The sequence below is a fragment of the Myotis yumanensis genome, unplaced genomic scaffold, assembly GCF_028538775.1.
Source record: "Myotis yumanensis isolate MYYU_CA2020_CCGP unplaced genomic scaffold, mMyoYum1.0.hap1 SCAF_16, whole genome shotgun sequence".
NCBI lineage: Eukaryota > Metazoa > Chordata > Mammalia > Chiroptera > Vespertilionidae > Myotis > Myotis yumanensis.
Window position 1 is genome coordinate 52,570,518 of NW_027223767.1, and position 23,696 is coordinate 52,594,213.

Below are 23,696 nucleotides of genomic sequence, written 5' to 3' on the forward strand. Positions count from 1 at the left end.
CACCAATGGGAAGGGCGCGCGGGGGCGGGGCCTGCCGGTTGCCTAGCAGCGGCGGGCTGGGCGGGGGCGGGCGGCCGGGGGTGGTGTTCTGGGTACGGCGGGGGCGGGCGCTTGGGGGCGGGCGGGGGGGGCGGGGCCTGCGCGCCTATAAAAGCGGCCGCCGGCGGCTCGCCGCGCTCCCGCTCAGGATTCGCGCGCTGCCTGTCTTTCCTGGTCCCGCCCGCATCGCCGCCCCCGCCGCCCCCGTCGCCCCCGCCGCCGTCCCCTGCGCCTCCGCTCCGGTCCGTGGTGCCGCCGGACCAGCACCATGTCGCTGTCGCGCTCGGAGGAGATGCACCGGCTGACGGAAAACGTCTACAAGGTGAGACCCCCGCCGCTCGCGCGCTTGGGCCCGACCCGGCGGCCCCGGGCCATCGGGGTCTTCCCGGCGCACCCGCAGGGACCCGGCGCGGCCGGTCACAGGTGTGCGCCCCCTCGCCAGCCCGCGCTGCCCCGCGCTGCCCCCGCGCGCCCCGGACGGAGTGGAGAGGGGCGCGGGCCGGGGCTGCGGCAGCCGGGGGCGGCCGGGTTCCGGGAGCTGCGGTGCCGGCGGCCGCGCTGCTCGGCGCCCTGCCCGGCCGGCGCGGTGGCCCTCCGGGCGCGGTGGTCCTCCGGGCGCAGTGGCCCTCCGGGCGCGGTTCCGCAAGCCTCTGGGCACTTTTCCTCAACAGGCTGTCCCTCCCCACAACTCCGTCCCGGCCCCGGCGGCCGTGGCCCGGGTGGGGGTCGCGGGGCAGGTTGGAGGGCGGACCGATCGCCCATCGTCTTATGTAACCGCGGAGAGGAGACTAGTCGTGTGGGAGGCTGGTGCGCCCGCCTCTGCTCGGTGTGTGGAGTCCATCGGACCCGCTTCCTCCTCGGGAAGTCGCCGGAACCCGGGCTCCCCTCCCGCCCGTGTGTGCCCCGGGGCTTCTGCCCCTCCGGCGCCCTCTTCCTCGGCTCAGACCCCCGCCCCCACCAGACAGACCTGCGGGGGGCGCAGACCGGCGGGGGGGGGCGGGGCGCCGGGCGGGCCGGGGCGCCAGGTGGCCGCAGCCCGCCGCCTCCCGCAGGAGAGGGTGCCCTGGGCGGTGCGCGGCCCTGACAAAGCTGCGCTTTATTTCGAAACTGTGCGAAGGTGAGGTGTGGGCCAGCCGGGCGCTGGTATGTGCACGGCAGTTGCTGGCTCACGGTTATGGTCACGGCGCCGGCCGAGCAACAGTTTTTGATTGAATCCGACAGCGTCCGGAGGGTCCGAGCTGCAGGGAGGCCGCGGGACTGACCAGGAGCGGCCTGGGGTGCAGTGTCTGCTCTGCAGATCGTGCGAGGAGGTGGATTCGGTTGTTGCCGACAGTTCCCTGACGACGGGCGGGCGCCGAGTGCAGGGGTGGAGGGAAGTGGGCCGCTCCCCACCCCCACAGGTTCCCGGCTTCTGCGTGGAAACCGTAAAGGGGGAACTTTCTGGTGCGGGCGACGGGGGCAGCGGCATGGCTTTGCCCTGGGCAGTCAGTCCCCCGCTGGTCCTGGAGGACGGGTGCCTGGGCGGGTGGTGGGCAGGCAGCAGCCGGGCTCAGCAGCTGCCCACGCGCTGAGATTTGTCTCGAGTCTGAAGTGAACTTGGCAGAAAACCGTCAGGATGGCGTTAGGGACTGGGAGCCCCTGGGGGAGCAGACCCGGGGGCTGCCCCGTGCTTGGTCGGTGGACTCGGAGCCCGGTGGGCAGGCTGGGGCTGCTGGTGACTCCGTGCCCGGTGCGACTCTGCTTTGTCGCTGGGGAATGCCAGGTCCCGGCAGAACCGGTACAGGTTGGGCGGCTTTGGTAGAAACCAGCCCACACGGAGGCACAGCCGGGACACAGCCGGAGCCACGTGCAACCGGGGCCGGTCGGGCGGGTCCTCCGTCCTGCCCGCCGATGGCCTGCGGACGAGTGGCGGGCTGTGGCCCGGCTCCGTGTCACCTCGAGCCGCTGCCCCGCCGTTTGCTTTGGCCTCGGCTTCCCCTCGCCTGCGGCCCGAGTGGCGTTTGCCTTGGCAAGGAGGGCAGGGGGCTCATCCTTGGCCTCGCTGATTGAAACCCGAGAGTGGAGGGTCCGGTGTGTTCCTCCGAGGAGGAGGCTGCCCTGGTTCCTGTGGCCCAGGTCCCGTGGGCCGGCCGTGTCCTGGGGGTTTCATGGAAGGCAAAGGCGAGGGAGCAGGCTGCCTTCCCAGTTCCCCTGAGACCTGGCCTCAGCCCCTCCAGGGGACGGGCGCAGGCAGCCGCACACGGTCTCAGCACCGGGGCATTGCCTGGGCCTGGGGTGGGGGGAGGGAGTTGGGGGGTGTCCACTGCTCACAATGAGGCCCAGTCCCACATGAGGGAGGGGCCTGGGGCAGCTGATCTCGGCTCCTGGTGGCCTGGGGAGTGCCCAGCAGGGTGAGTGCCCTTCTCAGGGTCCCTGTCCCAGGAGAAGCCCTGGCTCCCAGCCCCTTGGTGACCCTGAGGGGGCGGCTCTGGCCTGTCCTCTATGCTGGGAGGGAGCTGGGGCAGCTGGAGGAGGAGGGGAGTCCCTAGGGAAGCCTCGGGGTGGCCGCCCAGGTGTCCTGCCCTGGGCTGGTCATCCTGGTGGGCTGCTCACCAGAGGCTGTCCTCCCTCTGCGGCCCCTCGGGAAGGTGGTCTGGCCGCGCAGCCCCTCAGGAAGGTGGCGGTGCCAGCGCGTTTCTGCGGCCGCAAGTCGGGCTTGCCCACCCCCCTCCTTGGGTGCACCTGGGAAGGGCTGGTGCACGGTGGTGTGGGCGCAGACAGGAGCGAGCCCACCGCTGGCTCCCTGATCAAGGCCCGTTCCCCCGCCACACCCCACCCACTCCTCCAGGTGGGTTTTGGGGGAGTGATGGGGAGCATGGGGCCTCCAGGTCCTCTGCGGCTGACCTCTGACCCCTCCGCCCTCCCCAACCCAGGCAGTCACTTCAGACTCTTGGCGGCCCTCAGAAACCTGGCGTCGGGCGGACAGGGTTGGGGGTGGTGAACCGACTCTGATAGGCACTTCCTTGGCAACGGAAATGCCTGCCGGGTGGAGCCGCCGGTGCCTGCTCGGCTGAGGAGGCGAGAAGTCGCAGCGCTGCCCCCTCTGCGTGCACGTGAGTGCGTGCGTGTGCATGAGCGTGTGCACGAGTATGCGTCAGCTGCTCGTGTACATGTGTGTGCATGTGAGCATGCGTGCATTTGTATGAGTGTGTGGGTGGTGCTTTGCTTTTTAAAAAAATATATTCTTATTGATTTCAGGGAGAGGAAGGGAGAGAGAGAAACATCAGTGATGAGAGGGAATCATGGACTGGCTGTCTCCTGCACGCCCCACACTGGGGATGGAGCCTGCAAGCCGGGCCTGTGCCCTGACCGGGAATCGAACCGGGACCTCCTGGTTCCTAGGTCGACGCGCCGGCCGGGCACTGTTTGCTTTGCTGCACAGGTATTTCCGGGGTGCCCCCCCCAGGGGACGTCTTCCCGTAGGACGTGGGCCTGCTGTCCCTGCGTCCCCCTTTCGAGCGGCTGCATGGCGGCCCTCCCTCCGTAGAGTTTCGGCAGCTGTGCCGCTCGCCTCCTCGCGGAGCAGCCGGGCCGCGAAGGCGGTTTCCCGCCGCACTGAGGTCCGAGCTGCCGGTTTCAGCAGCTCCTGCCCAGCCGCTTCCCCGAGAGCATGGGCTCCCCGTGGCGGCAGGTGCAGTGTCTGCTGCTGAAGGGGCCGGCGGCGTGGCCGTGCGGCGCTGGGTCTGGAGGCCTGGCCTGCACCCGTCCCGGTGGGTCCCGCCTGGAGTGCGTGCCCAGAGCTGAGGCTTCCGTCGGCTCCTGTGACTGACCACGGGCACTGAGGCTCGAGGCCCAGGGCTGGTGGGCGTGCCGTGGGGAGGGCGGGCAGTCGCTGCCGCCTTGTTCGCACTGAAGCCCCTGAGGACCGCACAGTCCCCCCCTTATGCCACCCGGCGTGGACCGTGCTGGGGGGCTGCCCAGGGTGGGAGAGAACCGGCTGCAGGCAGGGGGGCCCGCCCCGCCCCAACAGAGCAAGGCAGGCCAGCAGGGACCCCAAGGCCCGGCTGACACCCCCAGTTTGCGGGTCTGGGTCCTGCGCTGGGAGCCCGGGAACGTCTCCGCAGGACCAGGCAGGGAGCAGGCGAGGCTGGCCTTGCCACTCACCGTCTCCACCCAGCCTGCAGGCACCCTGTGAGGAGATGGCTGTGGTGGGAGGCAGGGCCTGATGGGGACTGAGTCCTGTTCCTGAGAGGTGACGGGGGCGGGGGGGGGGGGGCAGCGGGCAGAGGCTCTGCACCGTGCAGGGTGCCCAGTGGACAGCGTGCGGCCTTGGCGCCTCAACTTGGCCCCTGCCATGCCCCTGCCCTTGGTTCCTCCTCCTCCTCGTACTCCAGAGCCGCCTGGTGCGGCCAGTCCCACGGCCTGGGTTGGGAGACAGCACCCGCGGCTCTGCCACCCCCTTGGGGCTACGAGTGCAAGCTGCTGGGATGGGTGCTGTGACCCCATGTCCCCTGAGACGCCAGGACACAGGGACCCGGGAGGAGACGCGCTGCTCGGGGCGGTGCTTCCCGCTCGGGCGCAGTACCTACTGCGGAGCGGCTCTGGGGTCCCCTCGGCAGGGGTGTCGTCACGTGTCAGATACGGGGGAGCCAGTGGGCAGGGTTTCCCAAAACCTGTCTGCGCTCCGAGCCTGGCTCTCTGAGCTCCGCCCAGCCAGGTGCCCGGGGGCAGCTCCCTGAGGTGGCCCGGGGTCGCGTTCAAGCTCCTGGGCGCCTGTCCTGCCCTTTCTGTCGCTGGCGCCTCTTATTTCTCGGTGGGAGGTTTTCTGACAACAGCCAGGACCCCGGTCCCCCGAGCTGCTAAGGGGTCTGTGGACGTGACGTGCAGGCTTTCCCGCCGCCGCCCGGGGGGGCACTCACCAGGGGGCTGTGCGGTGCGGTCACACGTCGCCGGTCGCAGCACACCCGGGGTTTCCTGGGCGCCGGCGCTGTGGCTGGAACCGGCATCCTGGCGTTGGGATGGGGGTGCCCGCCCTGGAGCTAGAGCTCCGTCCAGCGGGCTGTTTGCCTCCCCCGGAGCCAAGTGAGGCCAGGTCTGACCCGCAGGCAGTGGCCTTGCTGCTCCCGCGGGGCCTGGTGGGTGGAGACGGACGTGCCTCTGCCCAGGTGACATGCCCCTGGGGCCCCTCCAGCCGGCTCCCTGCGCAGCCTCTGCAGCAAGAGGCCTTGTCTGCCCCTCCATCTGTGCCCCGCCCCCCCCCCCCCCCCCCGTCCCCTCTCACGGAGGCAGGTCCTTGGCGGTCCAGGGACCCATGGCGCTCAGGCCATGGCCTGTCCTGCCCCTGGGTGTCCGGGCCTTGCTGGCTGTAAGCTGAGGTGCCCGGGGCAGGCCTTCCTACCGGGGCTGTGGTCAGCCAGCAGGAGGAGTCCTGGCCTGCAGACTTTTCGCGAGGCCCCACCTGAGAGGGGGGCGAGGTGCAGGGAGGAACCTGCAACCCAAGTACGTGCCCTTGACCCGAATCAAACCCGGGACCCTTTGGTCCGCAGGCCGACACTACCCACTGGGCCACACCAGCCAGGGCCCAGCAAGTGCCTTAGCTGCGGTGCCGCTGGTTTCTCTAAGGTTGGATGGGAGGTGGCGTGCTCCCGGGGCGAGGGCGGCTGTGGGAGTGGAAAGCTCTTTGGGACGGAGGCCCAGGCTGAGGTTCGCGTGGACTGGGGTGCCCATGGCCTGTGTTCCCGTCCGTGGCCGCCTGCCCAGCAGGGAGGGTGTGGAGGAGGGGCAGGCCCGAGGCGGCGGGCCCAGCTTGCTCACCGGGCGTTTCTCGCCCAGCGGGAGCCCAGCCCATGAAACTCAGGCCGAGCCGCCGGGGACAGCACGGGTCAGTGGCCTTGGAATGTCCTGCCCCGTCGGTCAGGCGGGGCCCAGGGCTGGTTTGTTGTCGTGGTTTGTTGTCGTGGTGAGGGCAGGGCCAGGGATCAGGCCTCCACACTCCAGTAGGGACGGCCCAGGGTCGGCTCGCGTCCCCGGCAGGCCTGGTGGGGACACGTGGCCCAGGAAGGCGCTGCGGTCCCTCAGGGGCTGCCCCGAAGCTCAGGATGCGCAGGGCCGGCCTCCGGATGGGAAGGAAGTGGCCGGCTGGCGGGGCCATGTTTGGACCCTGCTGCTCTTGGCTTCTGGTCCTACGGGGTTTGTCCGGTTCCTGTGGGCGTGGCTCCCGGTGGGGCAGGCCCCGCCCAGCGCGCTCTGGCCCCGGCCCCAGCAGGAGCCAGCTTGGGGCTTCCCTGCCCCAAACCTCTTTCAGGGGGATCAGACGTGGGGGCCTGAGAGAAAGCCGGGGTGGGGGGCGGCGGTCCAGGGCCCAAGGTCGGGGATGGGTCATGGGCCCGGCCCCATTTTGTCTTTTGTCCTGATGTGCACCCCGCCCACCCTCGGGCCCGGGCGCAGGCCAGCACGGTGACCGGAAGGGGTGCCCCCATCGCTCCCTGTGGCACTCAGGGCACCGGGCACCGTGCAGAGACATGAGCTGCCACAGCTGAGGCGGAGAACCCGTTCGGCTGGGGCTGGAAGGTGGCTCCTCAGGAGCCCAGGGCCGGTGAGCTGCCCGGCGGCCCCTTGCCCTGTGCTGCCAGCCCCGTGCCCTGCGGCGCTGGGGAGCCGCGTGGTGAAGGATGGGCCGCCGTGGGCCAGCCCAGGGGAGGCAGAAACCAGCGGGCAGGCCCTGAGCCGCTCTCTCTGTCCATCGGCGACCTGGGCCGAGATGCAGGCTGAGAGCGTGGACCGGGCGGGGTGTGGAGGGCCCTCCCCGGGCCGGGGCTGAGGGAGGCAGCGGGCGGCCCTCCCTTCCTGCTGGCGGCAGGCACCTTTGTTCTTTGTTTGCGGCCGGAAGTGGCTGGAGAGGGGCCCTCGCTGGAACCCAGCTGAGGAGTAAACAGGCGAGCAGCCAGGCCGGGGAGAGGCGACGTCCGGAGCTGCGCTCTGCCCTTGCTGTCCAGGCAGACCGTGGCGTCCAGCGAGCAGCCGGGAGCCGGCCAGGCGGCCAGGCCTGTGGGCCCGGGAGAGCGCTGGCCCCGGGTGCGGCCTGGCCTTCCCGTTGGCACCGGGCCGGGCGCGGCTGTGGCTCACGCAGGACCCGGTTCCGCCGTGGGCTAATCCAGAGCGGGGTCCCCGGTGGTTCTCCAGGGCCCCCGAGTTTCATGACGTTACGAGGCCGGCACCTTAAGGCCCTGGGTGCCCACAGCGCGCGGATGGTGCCCGGCGTGCGGTCTGTGAGGTCCTCCCCGGCCGCTGCGCACGGGCTCCTCCTGGCCGTGTCCCCGGGCGCCCCCGGCCCTGCTTTTATTTGCGTTCGCCCTTCAGTGTCCATAACGAGAGACACTCCTTTCCCTTCGCAGTGAGCGGCGGGGGCGGGGGGGGAGGGGTTTGCACACCTGGATCTTGGCTCCCTCTGAGCAGGGTCCCCGAAAAGATGCTTCGAGAATGCAGTGTGGTGACGGCGGGGGAGCTGGCTCCTGCCCTTGCTGGGCGGCTGCAGGGCTCGGTGCCGGGAGGGGTGGTGGGTCAGGGGCGGCAGGCACCCCCTTGCAGCTTCTGAGGGGGTTTGGGCCCAGCTTGAGTACAAATGCGTCTGCGTGAACCTTCAAATAGCAGAGAGCACCCCCTCACTGGAGGGCTCAGCCTTCCTGGCCACCAGGTCCCCCCAACCAAGTAGCCATGGACCCAGGAAACGCGCAGGCGGAGTGGCCACCCACTGCCCCACCCGCCCTTGGGCCTGGGCTGGAAGGACTATGGCCATCGCCTGGGAGGAGGGACTCCCTCAGGCATCAGCCTCGGGAGACGGTGGCACCTGTGTGAGGCCGCCCCCCGCCCGGGGTCCTGGGCCCCCTTCTCAGCAGAGTGGGGCCCTGCCCTGCCCTGCCCACCGCGTCCGCGTTCGTTGTGCGTGAGCTCAGCGCTGAGCTGAGGAAGTGAAACCTGGCTCTGTCCCCAGGTGCCAGGGGAGGGTGTGGGCGGGCCGCCGTCCCCTCCTGGCTGGTGCCCGCCGTCCCCTCCCGTGTGGACACGCGCCGCCTGGCGGCTTCTTGGGAAGTTCCTCCCGCCGCGCTGGGGGCTGTCGGCGAGGACTCCCCGGAGAACCGCTCGGCTGTGGTGTGTGCGCCTGTTGTTATGCCTCGTAATTAAAACATGGATTGGCCTTCGAGGGGGAATCTCATTCCTTCAATCTAAGAACCGCGGGTATTGGCACCAGACGCCAGTGTGCGGGCGCAGACGGGAGCGCGGCTGCTCCTGGGGGCGCTGTGAGTCAGGCTGGGTAATTGAGGGGTGAGTGAGCCCGCGGTGGGCGGGGGCCCAGGCGCTGAGCATCTGCGTACAGCCGAGAGGCCTCGCTCGCTGACTCAGCCCCGCCAGACGGCCTCTCGCAGCCGCGTCTGAGCGTGTCCGCTTGCGTAGCGGCTCTGTCCCTGTCCTGTCCCTGTCCTGTCCCCATTGTACGGATGCGAAAAGGCTGTTTGCCCAAGGGCGTTCAAGGGCACTGCGGAGGCGGGGCCTGGACAGGGGAAGCCTGGCGGTGGCCCTGGGAGGTGAGGCGGCCCGCATTTCGCCCCCTGGCGGTCCCGGCCCTGACGCTCTCTCTCCCCCCCAGACCATCATGGAGCAGTTCAACCCCAGCCTGCGCAACTTCATCGCCATGGGCAAGAACTACGAGAAGGCGCTGGCAGGTAAGGCGGGCGGGCGGGAAGGGGGTGCCCGCGGCTGTGAGGAGGCCGCGAGTCCCGGTCCTGACTGGTCCGTGGTGCTAGGACAGGCCCGTGAGATCTGTCTGGGAGCCAGAGGATGGGCTCAGATGAGGGGGTGCGCCCCCGCCCCCCCAAGCCTGCTTCTGGCCCTTTGATGTGAGACGGGCTCTCCCTTCGGGCCTCCCCGCCCTACCTGGGCCCGAGGCTCCCAGGGGCCTGTGCGAAGCTCGGCCTGTGCCCTGGGCTGTCCCCGGGCAGAGCTCTGCCGGCCGGGCCCTCGGCACCTTGGCCGCCCGCCTGTGCCCAGCTCGGCCTGTTTCCATCGGTGCTGAGGAGCCCCACCTCCCGCGGCAGCAGACCTGCGGCGGCCTGCGGGGCGCGGCCGGCACAGCGCCCGGGCTGTGGGGCAGTGGCCGCCAGCTGAAAGCACCTGAGTGGTTTGATGAGCGCCGGGTAGAAGCCCAAGTGGGTTCCGTAGGAAACGGGTTGGAAATGTGATTGTGCCGCTGAGGCCTGGGCCTGGGCCGGTGTCTCCGCTGAGGGGCACCCTGGCCTCCAAGCGGCCGGACAGCAGGTGCTGGGCATGGACTCGGCGCCCCAGCTTCTGGGCCTCGAAGTCAGGTCCACGGTGAACCCCTCCCGTGGGCAGGTGACCCTGCAGCTTTGAGAGCCTGAGGCATCTCAGCTGCAAGTCTGGCTCCAGACCGGGGCCGGACAGGCAGGGCCTGGAGCTGTGGCTCCCTGGCTGTGCGCTCCCCGAGTCTGTCTCCCGAGGCGCCCCCCCACCCCCAAGGTCCCAGGCTGGAGTGGCCCCCAGCGCTGGGACTCCGGGCTCTGCACCTGGATGCACCTGTGTTCCAGGGGACCCCTCAAGCGGGGAGGGACCATCACTCAGAAGGCGGGGTCCAGCCTGGACTGAAGCGTATTGGGAGGGCTGGCCTCGGGTCTGCTCGTCCCAGAGGGAACTCACCGCCCTCCCCCCGCAGGTGTGACCTACGCCGCCAAGGGCTATTTCGATGCCCTCGTGAAGATGGGCGAGCTCGCCAGCGAGAGCCAGGGCTCCAAGGAACTCGGTAAGCCTCACACCGCAGGCGTGCGCCCCACACCGCAGGCGTGCGCCCCACACCACAGCGTGGGCGGGCGGGCCGGGGCCTGGCTTTCTTTGAGGTGGGATCAGCTTCTTCCTGTTGAATGAAGGGAGAGTTTCTGCAACGACAGGACCCTCGGAGCTGGTGGGCTGTGAGCTGCATGCCCGCTGGTCAGACCCAGGCCCTTTGCTGTTGTCCAGAGTTCGGGGTGGGGCCTCAGGGGTCACTGTGGCCGCTGTTCCTGTGGAAGTGTCACTGGGTTTAGGCGTCGGGGTCAGCGCGTACGAAGCACTTTCTGGGTCCTTTCCTGGGCCCGTGGCCTCTGCTGCTGCCGTGGCTCTGCCTGGGCCCCGTCGCCACCCAGGGCCGTGCTGGGCCCCGTCGCCACCCAGAGCCGTGCTGGGCCCCGTCGCCACCCAGGGCCGTGCTGGGCCCCCGTCGCCACCCAGGGCCGTGCTGGGCCCCCCGTCGCCACCCAGGGCCGTGCTGGGCCCCGTCGCCACCCAGAGCCGTGCTGGGCCCCGTCGCCACCCAGGGCCGTGCTGGGCCCCCGTCGCCACCCAGGGCCGTGCTGGGCCCCCCGTCGCCACCCAGGGCCGTGCTGGGCCCCCCGTCGCCACCCAGGGCCGTGCTGGGCCCCGTCGCCACCCAGGGCCGTGCTGGGCCCCCGTCGCCACCCAGGGCCGTGCTGGGCCCCCGTCGCCACCCAGGGCCGTGCTGGGCCCCCGTCGCCACCCAGAGCCGTGCTGGGCCTGGCTGGGCTGGTGTCTGCAGGCGCCTGTCACCTCTGAGGAGCCGTGCTCCCCGTGGGAGGGCTTCCTGCTTGTGCTCACGTCTGCGCTGGCGTCTCCTCACTGGGAAGTGGGGGCTCCTCTTCCTCCCGTAGTCCTGCTTCCCGGGGGCTTTGCTCCCCGTGTTTGCCGGCCGCGTGGTGGGGCGCGTGAACTCCACGCCGTGCGCAGGTGGCGCTGACCCCGTTGTGCAGTGACCTCCGCCCCCATGGCATCCTTGTCCGTTTTGTCCCGTCCCCTCCTGCCTGTGGCCCTGGGAGCGGCTCCTTCCTGCTCACTTTCTCCTCCGAAGACCTTCCCCCGGGACAGGAGTGAGGGCACTCCCTGCTGTCCGGTGACCAGGGCCTCAGGGAGTGGCCGGCGGCGCCCGGGGAGGTGGGGCTATGGCTGGGCCTGGGAGGCAGCACCAGGGCTGTCCCCCTGACACTGACCGTGTCCCAGGCCGGCGCTGGCCCTTCTGACCAGAGATGGTTTTCACACTCAGTCTGATGCCCGGCCAGCGGCCCCTTGGCCTTCGCCCGCCTGTCCCTGGGCTGTGGCCCCTCGGGCTGCGGGTCAGGCTCCCTGGCCGCTGAGTTTCTCCTCGTTTCTGTCCTGATCCCTCCCCTTCCCGTTCCTTCTGTCCTTCCGGCCTTTTCCTTCCTGTTCAGGGTGGAAGCTCCCTTAGCGGCAGCTCCTGCCCATGCCCTGGTCTCAGCTCTGGTCTCAGCTCTGGTCTCAGCCCTCGTCTGGCCGCCAGGACATGCGCCTGCCCCTGGTCCTCTGGGCCCGCCTCCCCACACTGAGGCCGCAGAGTGAGAGACTCCGTGTGCAGTTCCCCGTGGAGCTCAGAGCCGGCCGTGCGCTGTGGCGCTGCCCGGCCGCCCTCCCGTGGAGCGGCGAGTGGCCAGCTGCCTTTGGTCTTCCGTCGCCTGCGCTGCGGCCTCACAGAGGGGCCTCCTCCCGCCTCCTCCCGGCCTCTGTTCCCTGCCGTGCGTGGGCCACGCTGGGGCGGCCTGGGCGGCTCAGGCTCACTTTGATGTGCAGGCAGCTTGTTAGTAGCGCGAACTGCCTGAGTTCTGAGTTCTGGAACCTTCCGCAGCCCTGCTGACCCCGCCAGCAGCTGCCGGCCCCCGAGTTCAGTCTCAGACCTGTCCCGCGATCTGTGATCTACGTGGAGGCTCTGCCAGCCCCGTCCTCGCCGTCCTCGCTTGGGCGGTCAGCGCGGTCCAGGCTCCAGGCCAGTCCCCACCTGGTGCGGACACGCCTGCCCCGGGGCGCAGAGCAGGACGGACAAGCCCGCAGCCGGTCTGTGCAGGGCCCAGGTGCCTGCGGGGCTGTGTCTCCTGAGGGACGCAGGGCGGCCTCTGGGCTGGGCAGGCGGTGAGGCCGGGCCTGGAGGCTGCAGGGCGGAGGGCGGTGCCCTCACCCCAATCCTCCTGACCCCAGGTCGTCAGAAATGCCATCGGCCTGGCGGGAGCATGGCACGGAGCGAGAGTGTTCTGGAATGTTCCGAGGTGGGGGGGCTGTTGGGTGTGGGCCCCTCTCTCTGCCCTGAGGAGCAGAGTCCTGGCGGCAGAGGCTGCCCTGCATGGTGGGGGGGGGGTTCGTGTCTGTCTCCCCCGGGGTGCTCCGCAGTGGCCGTGCCCCCAGGCTCTCCTGCTCCTGTTGCTTTTGTTCCGTTTTTTTTGTGTAACATTTTTATTGATGTCAGAGAGGCAGGGACAGAGAGAAACATCCATGATGAGAGAGAATCATGGGTTGGCCGCCTCCTGCACGCCCCTCACTGGGGATGGAGCCCACAACCCGGGCCTGTGCCCTGACCAGGAACCGAATGGTGACCTCCTGGTTCCTAGGTGGACGCTCAGCCGCGAAGCCACGCCGGCCAGGCTGGCTTTAAGTTTCTGGGCGTTTGATTCAGGCAGAAACAGAACAGTGTGCCTGTCACCAAGGGGAACCAGAGCAGGCCCGCGTCCTCCCTGCGCCCGTCACCAGCGCCCAGGCGTCCGGCGTGTGGCTCCCGCCCTGTCCCGCCTCGGTCAGCAGGCCCGGGGGGCGGGGCGGGTGCGTGCTGTGGGCTGAAAGCACACGTGTGCCCATCCCGGTCCCCATCCGTGTGCCTCTGGTTTCTCCCAGCGTTAGCTCCTGGGGGGCCCCTCCGTGGACACCGTTGGCACAGGGAGGACCCTGTCCCGGCTTCGGTGATGCCCCCAGGCTGCCCCTGAGCCCGTCCCACCTGCAGCCAGGCCCGGGCTCCTCCCAGTGACGGCAGAGCCAGCGGGGCCGGGAGGGGGAGGGGGAGGGGCAGAGGCCCTCGGCACGCTGTGCACATGTGGGCAGGAGACTCTGCTCTGCGGGCATCACACGTCACGTGCAGGAGGAGGGTCCGTGCTGCCCCTGGCTGACCCTGGCTTTGCAGGGAGGCTACGGTTACACAGCCTTCTGGAATGTTCTGGACTTTGCAGGAGGGCGGCACGGTCGTGGCAGTAGCGGGGCACAGCTTTCTCTGGACCCTCTGCCTCATCCGCGCGTGGCCGATGGTCGAGTCGGGAGCCTCAGTGGGGCCTCACCCTGGGGTCTGGCCCGTCCGGCGGCTGCGGGGGCTGCGTGTCGCCCTCCCGGCTCCCACGCTCTGCTGCGCGCTCGGCCTTTGAAGAGGCCGCTGTTTGTGATCTGGGCGTGTGAGGGCTCGCAGGCCTGGCACCCACACGGGTGAGAGCAGAGCGGGAGCTCCCTGCTGGGCCCGGCCCCGGGCGGGGCATGCGCTGGCGGGAGGGCTCCCCGGAGCCTGAAACCGGGCTGGGCTTAGTCATGAGTCACTGGATGAAGCTGTGGCCCCAACACCCTGGCGTTTGGCTGCCCTCCACCTGGTCCCCGAGCGGAACAGGCCAGCATCCCTAGGAGACGCCTGTGGGCCTCGGTGCCTCCTCCCGTCCCGGCGGCGCTACCCTGCCAGTCCCCGGTGGTGGTGCTGGAATGCAGGCTGATGGACGGGGGCGCCCTTGCTGCCTGAGCCCGGGCTGCTCACGGGGCCGCCGTCAGCCAGAGCCCGGCCTCCCCTGGGCCCCAGGGCAGCCAGCTGAGGTGTGCAGTCAGACCCGCGCAGGGGGAGTCGTGCCGAGGTCCCATAATGGGGGCCTGGGTGGCAGATGGCGCCTGTGTCCCGGGGGTCGGTCGGCGCCCTAACTGGGTCCGCGTGTTCTCGCGGTGGCTCCGTGGCATCAGGAGCCGTGGCTCAGCGAGTCCGCAGGTCCCAGGCGTCTGGGGGCTGCTGGGGAGGGACGTCGGTGGGGGACAGCGAGGTGTGGCTGGAGCCCATACTGGGCACAGGCTGGTGCCCGCAGACCGCGGCCCGCTGACGGGCTTCCTGCCTGGGGGGAGGCGAGGAGGAGCCGGCAGCCTGGGCTCCACGCTGAGCCCCTTCCTGCCGGTGACTCGGGGCCGGGGGCTCTCCCCTGTGCTGGGTGGAGCAGGGCCAGGAGGCCACTCACGTCTTTGTTAACCTTCACCCAAGACCACTTCCCCATTGATGCTGAGAGAGCGAGGGGAGAGGGGAGGGGGAAGGGGGGAGGAGGGGACAGAGAAACGCCGACGCCAGAGAGACATCGATCGGTTGCCTCCTGCGTGATCCCTGACGGGGCCAGGGATCAAACCTGCACCCAGTGCGCGGCCTCGACAGGAAATGGAACCGGACCCTTTGGTGCACAGGGCAGCGCGCTCACCACTGCGCAGCACTGGCCCTGGCTCGGGGAGGCCTCTACCCCCTCTGTGGCAGGAGCCCCCTACCAGTCCCACGGGTCCACCGGGAGGAGGAGGGCGCATGTGGGAGTGGCCCCTTCACGCTCGTCCACGCTGTCCGTCACCTCACGGGCGTCGCCAACCCCTCGGGCCTGGGCCCCATCCGGGGAGCGTCGCCGACCCCTCGGGCCTGGGCCCCGTCTGGGGAGCGTCGCCGACCCCTCGGGCCTGGGCCCGCTGGCAGGAACGTGCTCTGTTTAAAGCCCAAACGGGTCTTAACTCAGACCCAAGAGGTGAGGTCACTGCCCCCCGGGACTCGGGGTCCAGCGTGAGGGCCCTGAGGGGCCTCCGGGGCCGCTGCTCCGCCCCCACCTTCACGGTGCAGATGAGGCTGCCGGGGCTGAGAGCGCCCTAACCCCAGGGCCATCCGCCCCACCCCCGTCTCACCACCGTCTCCTGGTCCGAGCTCCCTTCAGCCTGTCATGGCAGAGTGCAGACGGTTAGAGCGCCGGCTCGCGCACCAAAGGGTCACGGGTTCGATTCCCGGTCAAGGGTACCTACCTGGGTGCGGGTTCACTCCCCACCCTAGGTTAGAGCACAAGCAGGAGGCAACCAATCAATGTGTCTGTCTCACATCTCTCCCTCCCTCCCCCCACCTTCCTCCCTCTCTATTCCCTCCCTCCCTCCCTCCCTCCCCCCTTCCACTCTCTGAAAAGCATCCCCTGGTGAGGATTAACAAAACAAAGCAAAACAAAACAAGAACATGTTGTCTTTTCTGGAAAAAAGTCAGCCCGGATCTCTAGACACTCAGTGCTGTGAGCGGCACAGCTCGCGGGGACTCTCCAAAGAGGCAGGAGGGCCCGGCCGCTGGCTCAGGGCTGAGCGTCGCCTTAGGAATCAGGAGGTCACGGGTCGATTCCCGGTCAGGGCCCAGGCCCAGGTTGCAGGCTCAATCCCCAGCGTGGCGCGTGCAGGAGGCAGCTGATCCATGACTCTCTCATCATGGATGTCTCCCTCTCCCTTCCTCTCTGAAACCAATAAAAATACATTTTAAAAAATAAGTAGCCCTAACCGGTTTGGCTCAGTGGATAGAGCGTCGGCCTGTGGACTCAAGGGTCCCAGGTTCGATTCCAGTCAAGGGCATGTACCATGGTTGTGGGCACATCCCCAGTGGGGAGTGTGCAGGAGGCAGCTGATCGATGCTTCTCTCTCATCGATGTTTCTGGCTCTCTATCCCTCTCCCTTGCTCTCTGTAAAAAATCAATAAAATAGATATTTTAAAAAAAATAAGTAAAGAGGCTGAAGAGCCGGCTCCCAAAGGTGTCGCCAAAGGTTGGTTCCCTGTCTCAGGTGCTGACGAAGCAGCGTTCAGCCAACAGCGTGCAGGGGCGTCAGGGCCGAGAGAGGCCGGCGGTGGGGCAGGCCAGGCTGGGCTGGGTGGCAGGCGGCACGCAGCCGGGACCTGGCGAGGCTGAGGGTAAGGGCTCAGCCCGCTCACCCAGGGCCGGGGGTGCTGTGCGGAGGATGCACGGGGTCCCTGCCCTCAGATGGGTTAACAGGAAAGTGTGTGCACGTGCGTCTCAGGGAGGCAGCGAAGGTGGCCGCCTGGGGCCCAGGCGGGCGATGGGCCTGGGCCGGGTCGGCGGGGAGGGTCCGCAGGCTCGGGAGGCTGAGCGGGTAGGAGGCCGTTCTGTCCCTTTAAGCCCAGAGCAGGGCCTTGGTGACTCAGCCTCTGACCCCCCGGCCTTTGAGGGAACCGGGTGTGGCTGGGACGGCCTCACACCCACCCAGAGCCTCTGCCTCCACGGGGAAGGGGGGCGGCCTGGGGGGGCTCCCTGGGGCCTGTCGAGCTCGGGTGGGAGCGGGGTCAGCACCCGGCTGGTCCGAGGCTCAGAGGAGCAACAGAAGGGTCCCTGCCTCCTCCCGCCGCGCCCGCCCCCCCATGCCCCGCTTCCTGGCCCCCGGGCTCTCGGCCGGGCAGCAGTCGCCCTGACTCGGCCTGGCCCGCGCCTGTTTTGTGTGTTTTCTGGCATGCCCACCCTGGGTTTATTCAACACAATTCTTTCACTGTACACGGCAAAGTACAAACACATTATCCAAAACGCTGCAAAGTTCCACGCAGCCTCCAAGCAGAAATGCCATAGTACCGGCTGCACCCAACACCAAAACAGTGTGTGCGTGTTGCCAAGGGAACCGAGGGGGGGTCTGTGATGCCCTGCAGAGCCCGCTCTCCGCTTGCTCACCGCTTCCGAGAAAGATGTGGGCGGCGGGGGGGCGGGGGGGCGGGGGGGGCGGGGGCGGGGGCGGGGGGCGGGGGCGGGGGGGCGGGGGGCGGGGGGCGGGGGTGTGTATAGAACAGACCCACCCACAGCCACTAACACGGGGGCTTGACCTGGAGGCCAGCACCCAGCAGGGAGTGGGCTGGGCAAAGGAAATGCGCCCAGGGCGGGCGGCTGCCCTGGCCCCCTCTGCCCGCTGGCGGCGCCGCTGTGGCTCTCGGGGCCTGGAAACCTGGGTGCTTCCTGCCAGGAAACGGAGGCCCCTCAGAGGCTCAGCCCGGACCCACGGCTCCCTCCGCTCCGCTCCGCCTGGCTTCCCACCGCCCGCCATCCGCCCCCCGCCCCCCTCCCGGGAGAGTGGAAGGTGCCCCACAGGCAGAGCCCGGGAGCCGAGTCACCTGGCAGGGCCCGCACGGGGCACGGAGCCCGACTCGGGCGGCGGGAGGTGGCCGTGAGCCGAGGCCTGGCCACGAGCGGTCGCCTCTGTCTGGACCAGCTCCCGTCGGAGCGCCAGCCTCTCGGCCTCGTCCCTGTGCCCGGCTCCCGCCTCCGGAGTCTTCCCTCTCCCGGAGCCGGGGTGGGGAGCCGGTGCAGCGCTCCCCAGGCTGAGCTGTCACCGCCGTGACCCTGTGTCCCCAGCAGTGGCCTCACCTGTGATGCCTGTGTTTCCGACACGGTTTGTCCCACGTGTGCTCTGGGGCCCGTGGGCACCGCACCCCCCGGCCCCGGAGTAACGTCCTGGAGTTGCAGCCCTGAGGGGGGGTGCGGGGGGGTTGGAGCGGCACAGGGAGACCGTGTCCCAGGGACGGACCATCTCCAGCAGCTTCCCGGTCCCGGGGTTGCGGCCATCACCCTCGGAGGTTCACAGACGCTGGGAAGCAGGGGCCACCCCCTGGACTCGGGGAGCAGCAGGGCCCCCCAGAGCCGCCCCACTGGTCTCGGCATCTGACCTGAGTGGCTGGGTGGTGTGCCGCCCACTCCACATGCTCACAGCCACTCGGAGCAGCGGCACGTTAAGGCTGTGGGCAGTGCCCGGGGCCTCGGTCCCCCAGGGGGTGCTGACGGGAGCGTGCAGGGCTGGGCATGAGGGCGGCAGCCTGGCCTCGTCTCCTGGCCGTGCCCACTTCCTTTCAGCCAAGGGGGCAGCCGGCTCCTCACGCCCCCTCCCTGGCCGGTTCCCTGACACCACGACCCTCTGGGGGTGGCGGGAGGAGCGGGTGAGGCCAGCCTCCTCTCCTGCGGGCTGGTCAGCCTCAGCCCGGCCCCCTCAGTGTGGGGCTGACCACACGTGGTTACAGCCCTGTCCCGGCCCCAGGGAACTGCGCAGGGGCAGCCGGGCCCTAGCTGCCGGGAGGGTCTGTGCCTCGCAGGCACCGTCGTCCCCTCCTCGCCTCCCTCAGCGGAAGTCTGTGGGTCAGTCGGAGCGTGTTTGGGAGCACCCAGCAGCGCCCTGGGAGGGAGAGGAACTCAGGCCCCAACAGCGGGCGGGGCCTGGATGGCTGGGGCCGATCTTGGGTGCCCAGGAGGCAGAGCTGGGGCCCCACAGGGTGGGCGCCGGTCCTGCTGCTGGGGTGGCGGCTGGGGCTGGGTGGCAGGGGCCCGTCCACAGACACTGGTCGTGGTCAGTGCTCTGTGTGCCCGTGGCTGGCAGGGTGGCGCGTCAGCAGCCAGTGGCAGGGCAGTGACCCGGAGCAGCTGGCCTCCCCAGGAGGGCCGTGACCCGGGCGTGGGGCCATCGGGGGTGGCGGTGGGTCTTGGAGGGCAGGGCCAGCCCATCAGGGCCGGGAGCTTCGCCTCAAGGGGCTGGAGATGGTCCTCGTGGCTGCCCCAAAGGACCCCGAGTCATGTGGCCTCAGCTGCCCAGCCACGAGCAGGGAGGACATCCGGGCACAGGCAGCACTCGGGGACAAGGTTTGCGGGGAGTGGCCGCCCTCGGGGTCGGGTAGCCGCCGGCTCCGTGTCCACAGCACGTGCAGCGCCTGCCACCGAAAAGGGTCCTCGGCAAATACCTGCCAATCAAACGAACGCGGCCTCGACCGCGCCAGTGCCGCCCTCCGCAGCCACGGGGGGTCCTTCGTGCCCGAGCCCCCCGACGTCGGGCTGAAAGGACCGCCAGGTGACCGCTGCCCTTGTGCGGACACCCCGTGTCCACTCCTCCCATAGAAGCGCTGAGGGGCCCAGGCCGCAAAGCTTCGCTCTCCCGGGGATGCTGGGGGGCCCTGGTGCACCCATCGCTGCTGCCGCCAGGCGGTGGCCCTTGGGTCTGGCGCCCCAGTTGTCAGCCCGTGGGGGTGACGGGGACGTTGACTGAGAATCCTGATCCCCGTTCTCTCTCCTGCCTCCTGTGTGCAGGCGACGTCCTCTTCCAGATGGCGGAGGTCCACCGGCAGATCCAGAACCAGCTGGAGGAGACGGTGAGGCTCAGCCCCCAGTGTGGCCTGGGCCGCGTGGTGCCCGTGGCCTTAGACGGCCAGGGGGTCTGACACCCGGGCTGCTGTCCAGCTCCGCCCAGAGCCTCCTGGCTCCGCGGGGCCTCCCTGTCCCTGCAGGGTCATCAGCTTTGGGATCCGATGGCTCCTCTTTCCCTTGGGGTTACCCTCCCGCCTGTCCCAGGAGCAGGACCCTGCCTCCTTCCTACCCCTACTGTGTGCTCCCCGCCTGCACTTCAGAGCTCTTCCCACCCCTACTGTGTGCTCCCCGCCTGCACTTCGGAGCTCTTCCCACCCCTACTGTGTGCTCCCCGCCTGCACTTCGGAGCTCTTCCCACCCCTACTGTGTGCTCCCCGCCTGCACGTCTGAGTTGACTCAGGTGCATGTTCTCTCTCCAGCTGAAGTCCTTCCACAACGAGCTGCTCACGCAGCTGGAGCAGAAGGTGGAGCTGGACTCCAGGTACCTGAGTGTAAGTAGCCCCGTCCACACCTGCCCGCTCCTTCCTGCCCTCTGAGAGGTCCCTCAGAGCCCCATCCAGTGGTCCCCCCGACATTCCTGCCCATTGAGACGTCATGGGGTCCGAGGGTGAACCCGCTGCCTGGCTCCCCTGTGCCCACCTCGGGGCTGTTGGTGAAGGTGTTGGTGTGAGGCCGCCGCTGCCCGGAAGCCACACAAGCTCCCTGTCACCCGCTGCGACCATCGGGTCCCTCGAGCTCATCACCTTCCCCAGCCTGACCTTGGTCTCCGGGAGCCGAGGGAGGGCGGCTCATGGCCGCTGTGTGTCGTCGCCTGCAGGCCGCGCTGAAGAAGTACCAGACGGAGCAGCGGAGCCGCGGCGACGCGCTGGACAAGTGCCAGGCCGAGCTGAAGAAGCTGCGCAAGAAGAGCCAGGGCAGCAAGAACCCCCAGAAGTACTCGGACAAGGAGCTGCAGGTGGGCCGCCGGGCCTGGCGGGAGGGACAGCGGGCGCGCCAGGAGCGGGGTGACTCGCCCTCCGCCCGGGGCGCGCGCCCTGCAGGGGGCAGTGGGGGCGGCTCCCCAACCGCCCGTGCACCTCAGGTTCTGGGCGGCGCGTGTCCGTGTCCTGGAGCTGGTGGGTGGCCAGAGGCCCTCGTGGACCGTCGCCCTGCCCTCTGCTCGGCCCGGAGAGCGACCCCGACTGTCACTCCAATCAGTGCGCACTCGCCCACCGGGCCGGGCCTGGCCACGCGGCCGCCCTGCAGGGTGAGGCAGATGGCACTGGAGGGCGGGGGGCGGGGCCAGGTCGCAGGCCTGTGCCGAGCGGCGGGCGAGGATGTAGGGCAGCCGGACCCTGAGGGGCCTGGCCCCCGTACCCTGACTCAACACCCCGGCCGCTCCACACGGACAGGCCCGCCACCTGCTCTCAAGGTCACACGTGACCCAGATAAGGAGGGACCAGAAAACAGGACACACTTGTTTGTACAGAAAGTGTCCAAAAATGCTCCCCGCGGTCAGGAGTGGCAGCGTGGGGAGCACCCGCGCGGGCAGGGGGGTGGCACTGGGGTCCGCCCTCAGCTCAGAGCCCACCTCCTGCTAGCGCCGGGCCGGCTGCAAACACCCCCTGCTGACTGGGCACGTGCACAGGCATGTACATGTGTGTGCAAACCTGTGTGCACGCACATGCGTCTCTGTGTGTGCGTGTGTATAGTGCCATTGTGCACGTGTGTGTGTGTGTCTATGCACGCACGTGTGGGCGTGTGTGTGTGTGTCTCTGTGTGCGCGTGTCTGTGTGCGCGCGTGCGTGCGTGTGTAGTGCCATGTGCACCTGTGTGTCCATGTGTCTGTGCACGCACATGTGTGTGTGTGTGTCTGTGCGTGTGTATAGTGCCACTGTGCACCTGTGTGTGCGTGTGTCTGTGTGTGTGGCAACAGCAGATGAGGATCAACCCCCTGCGGGAAGCAGCCGAGCGTTGGTGGGGGCAGTGATTCCGTTACCAGCACCCGCCCCTGTTCTGTGCGGCCTGCAGCCTCTCGTGTGTCCTGTGTGTCTTAGAGTTGCACGGACACAGCCCTGCCCTCTGAGCACACCTTCCCGTGTTTCCCGCGTCCCTGGTCTGTGGACCATCGTGACTCATCACACCTGAGGCCTGGCCACGGCAGCCTGAGGTGCAGCCCTGGAGCCCCGGGAGCGGCCTGGGAGCGGCCATGAGGTGTCCCGCCCACCCCACCCGGGTGGTTTGCCATGTTGCTTCCTGGAAGCCTTGGCCAGGGAACAGCGCCCCCACTGTCCGGGCGGAAAACAGCACCTCAGCGCGGGCTGGCACTAGGGCGCCCCTGGGGCTGGCTTGGGGACAGGCAAGGGCAGGAGGCTGGCCGGTGCCGGTCAGCGCCTGTGCACCGGTCTCCCCGCGGTGCTGCGTGTCGGGGCAGCACGGAGCCCACCTGTAAAGTGCGCACAGTCCACTCAGCGCTCCTGTCTCTGTGGCTCCCCTTCTGGATGTCGCATGTGAATGGGGCCGCACGCAGGTGGCCTCTGCTTCCACTTCTCGCATCAGCAGATGTGCTCAAGGCTCGTCCAGGCTGGAGCACGTGGCCCCGAACCCGGAGGCTCCATCTGGAGCCCGGCCCTCTCCCTGGACCTGCTGGCCCTGCGGTGACCGGCTGTCTGAGAGCCGTCAGGGAAGGTAGAGGTCATGGCCAGAGTGTCCCTGTGTGGCCACGCGCCCTGCAGGCTCCCCTTGGTGGAGGCGGTGGCATTCCCCGATGGCGGACCACTGGCTGCTCTTCTCAGTGGCGCCACAGCAGGGGCTGGGGCACGGGGCTATGGGCGTGGCTTGCTCAAGCTCAGCAGAGGGGGGTCTTCATGAGAGCCCAGTGTTAGGGTCACCTGGTGTGTCTGGACCCTGGCCCACTGCCCCCCCAGGCCCCCCTGAGCCCTGGCCCACTGCCCCCCCAGGCCCCCCTGAGCCCTGGTCCACTTCCCCCCCAGACCCCCCTGAGCCCTGGTCCACTTCCCCCCCAGACCCCCCTGAGCCCTGGCCCACTGCCCCCCCAGACCCCCCTGAGCCCTGGCCCACTGCCCCCCCAGACCTCCCAGAGCCCTGGCCCACTGCCCCCCCAGACCCCCCTGAGCCCTGGCCCACCTGCCGCCCCAGGCCCCCCTGAGCCCTGGCCCACTGCCCCCCCTGGCCCCCCAGGGCCCTGGCCCCACTGCCCCCCCAGGCCCTCCAGACCCCTGGCCCCCCTGAGCCCTGGCCCACCTGCACCTCCTGAGTTCTGAGGTGGCCTCACCACCCTCCCTGAGTTTCACACTCACAAAACTGGCCCACCCCACGGAGACCCCACAGTCAGGCAGCACAGGCCCTGCCCGCTCTGCCCTCCAGGCCCCTGGACTCCTGGGCACCACCCAGGCTCATCCACTGGGGCCAGAGGACAGGCTGTACCCAGAGAGATGGCTGTCCGTGAGGTGGCAAAGGGGGTGGGGAAAGTGAAGTTGGTCAGACTCTGCCCCCGAGAGAGCAAGACCGAGGGTGTCCCTCTGTCCGTCTGTCCGTCAGCATGGGCTTCCCGTGAGTGGGGCTGGGTCAGAGCCAGCCACTGGCGAGAGCTGCTGGTGATTGAGGCTGTGCTTTGGGACTCGCACGGGCAGAACCGGTTGCAGTTATAGGTCGGGGACAGGCACGCAGAGGCGCCTGGGCGCTAACTAGGACGCGGTTCTCTCGGGACCTGGGCGTGCTCCCCGCCGCCCGCCCAGGGCTCCCCACCCTCCGGTCATCGCGGAGACCACGGGACAGTTCGTGGAGGACGTCCCGTGAGTCACAAGCCCTGGCTGGCGACCCTGGTCCTGGGGTCTCAGCCACGGGGGGTCCCCTCTACGGTGGGGGTGCTGGTGCTGCAGCCTAACTGGGGTCTCTGTTAGGGTTGCAGGCAGTCCTGCCCTTGGAGCTGCTGGTGGAGGCAGAGTCCTGCTGGGGAAAGTGGGGGAGCCACCCAGGGCTGGGGCTGCCAGGGGCCCGGAGCAGGCGGGGCAAGGGGGGGGCAGTGACAGGCAGCCCAGCTGGTCCTGGTTTGAGACCCTGGGGCGGGGTGCCTGCCACGTGCTGCCCGACAGGCCCTGGGCAGCTTCAGCGGCCACGTGAGCCGTTGGCCTCCGCTCCCCGGGCTCGTGGGCTCTGGGAGGCGCGGGCGTCCCAGCAGCCCGAGGGGAGCGGCGGCTGCTATTTCAGGGGTGTGTAATTAACAAGCAAAAACAAAATAACCGTAATTTAGATCGTCAAGGAGGATAATGGCAGAGGCTGGTCCCGTTCCCACGTGGCCTTTGACGAGGCGCTGGTGGCGGGGCCTATGCCCCGCGGTTCGCAGGCTTGGGAAGCGTCCGGAGATGGAGGCCCTCTGTGCACGGGCCAGGCAGGGGCCTCGGTGTGAACAGAGCGCGAGAAACCAGAGGCCTCGGCCGGTGCCAGGGCCTCCGTGTGCAGAGGGGCCCCTGCCTGTGGGGACTCGGCTCCTTTGTGCCCCGGGACCGAGCGGCCATCTCACCTCCCACCCCCCACGGGTGCAGGAGTGTGGCCCAGTGCCTCCTTCCCTGGCGCTGGAGTAACATGGAGCCTCTTCGGCCTTTAGAGCCGGGACAGGCCTCCCAGGGCGGCCGGGCGGTCACTGCCCCCTGACGG

At 69.3% G+C, this 23,696-nt stretch overlaps 1 protein-coding gene across 4 annotated transcripts in view; it reads left to right on the forward strand.

Annotated features, from left to right (window-relative positions):
• The first annotated feature begins 224 nt into the window (after window positions 1-224).
• BAIAP2 (BAR/IMD domain containing adaptor protein 2) overlaps window positions 225-23,696 on the forward strand; it is a 40,808-nt gene continuing 17,336 nt past the window's right edge. For 3 of the 4 annotated variants that reach the window (XM_070395506.1, XM_070395504.1, XM_070395505.1), the window contains exons 1-6: window positions 225-361; window positions 8,663-8,738; window positions 9,743-9,829; window positions 18,984-19,045; window positions 19,460-19,531; window positions 19,858-19,995. In XM_070395506.1, the coding sequence (XP_070251607.1) occupies window positions 308-361; window positions 8,663-8,738; window positions 9,743-9,829; window positions 18,984-19,045; window positions 19,460-19,531; window positions 19,858-19,995 (489 nt within the window). In that variant the 5' untranslated portion in view covers window positions 225-307. The remainder of the gene's footprint in view (window positions 362-8,662; window positions 8,739-9,742; window positions 9,830-18,983; window positions 19,046-19,459; window positions 19,532-19,857; window positions 19,996-23,696) is intronic. The other variant, XM_070395507.1, reaches the window with a different exon arrangement.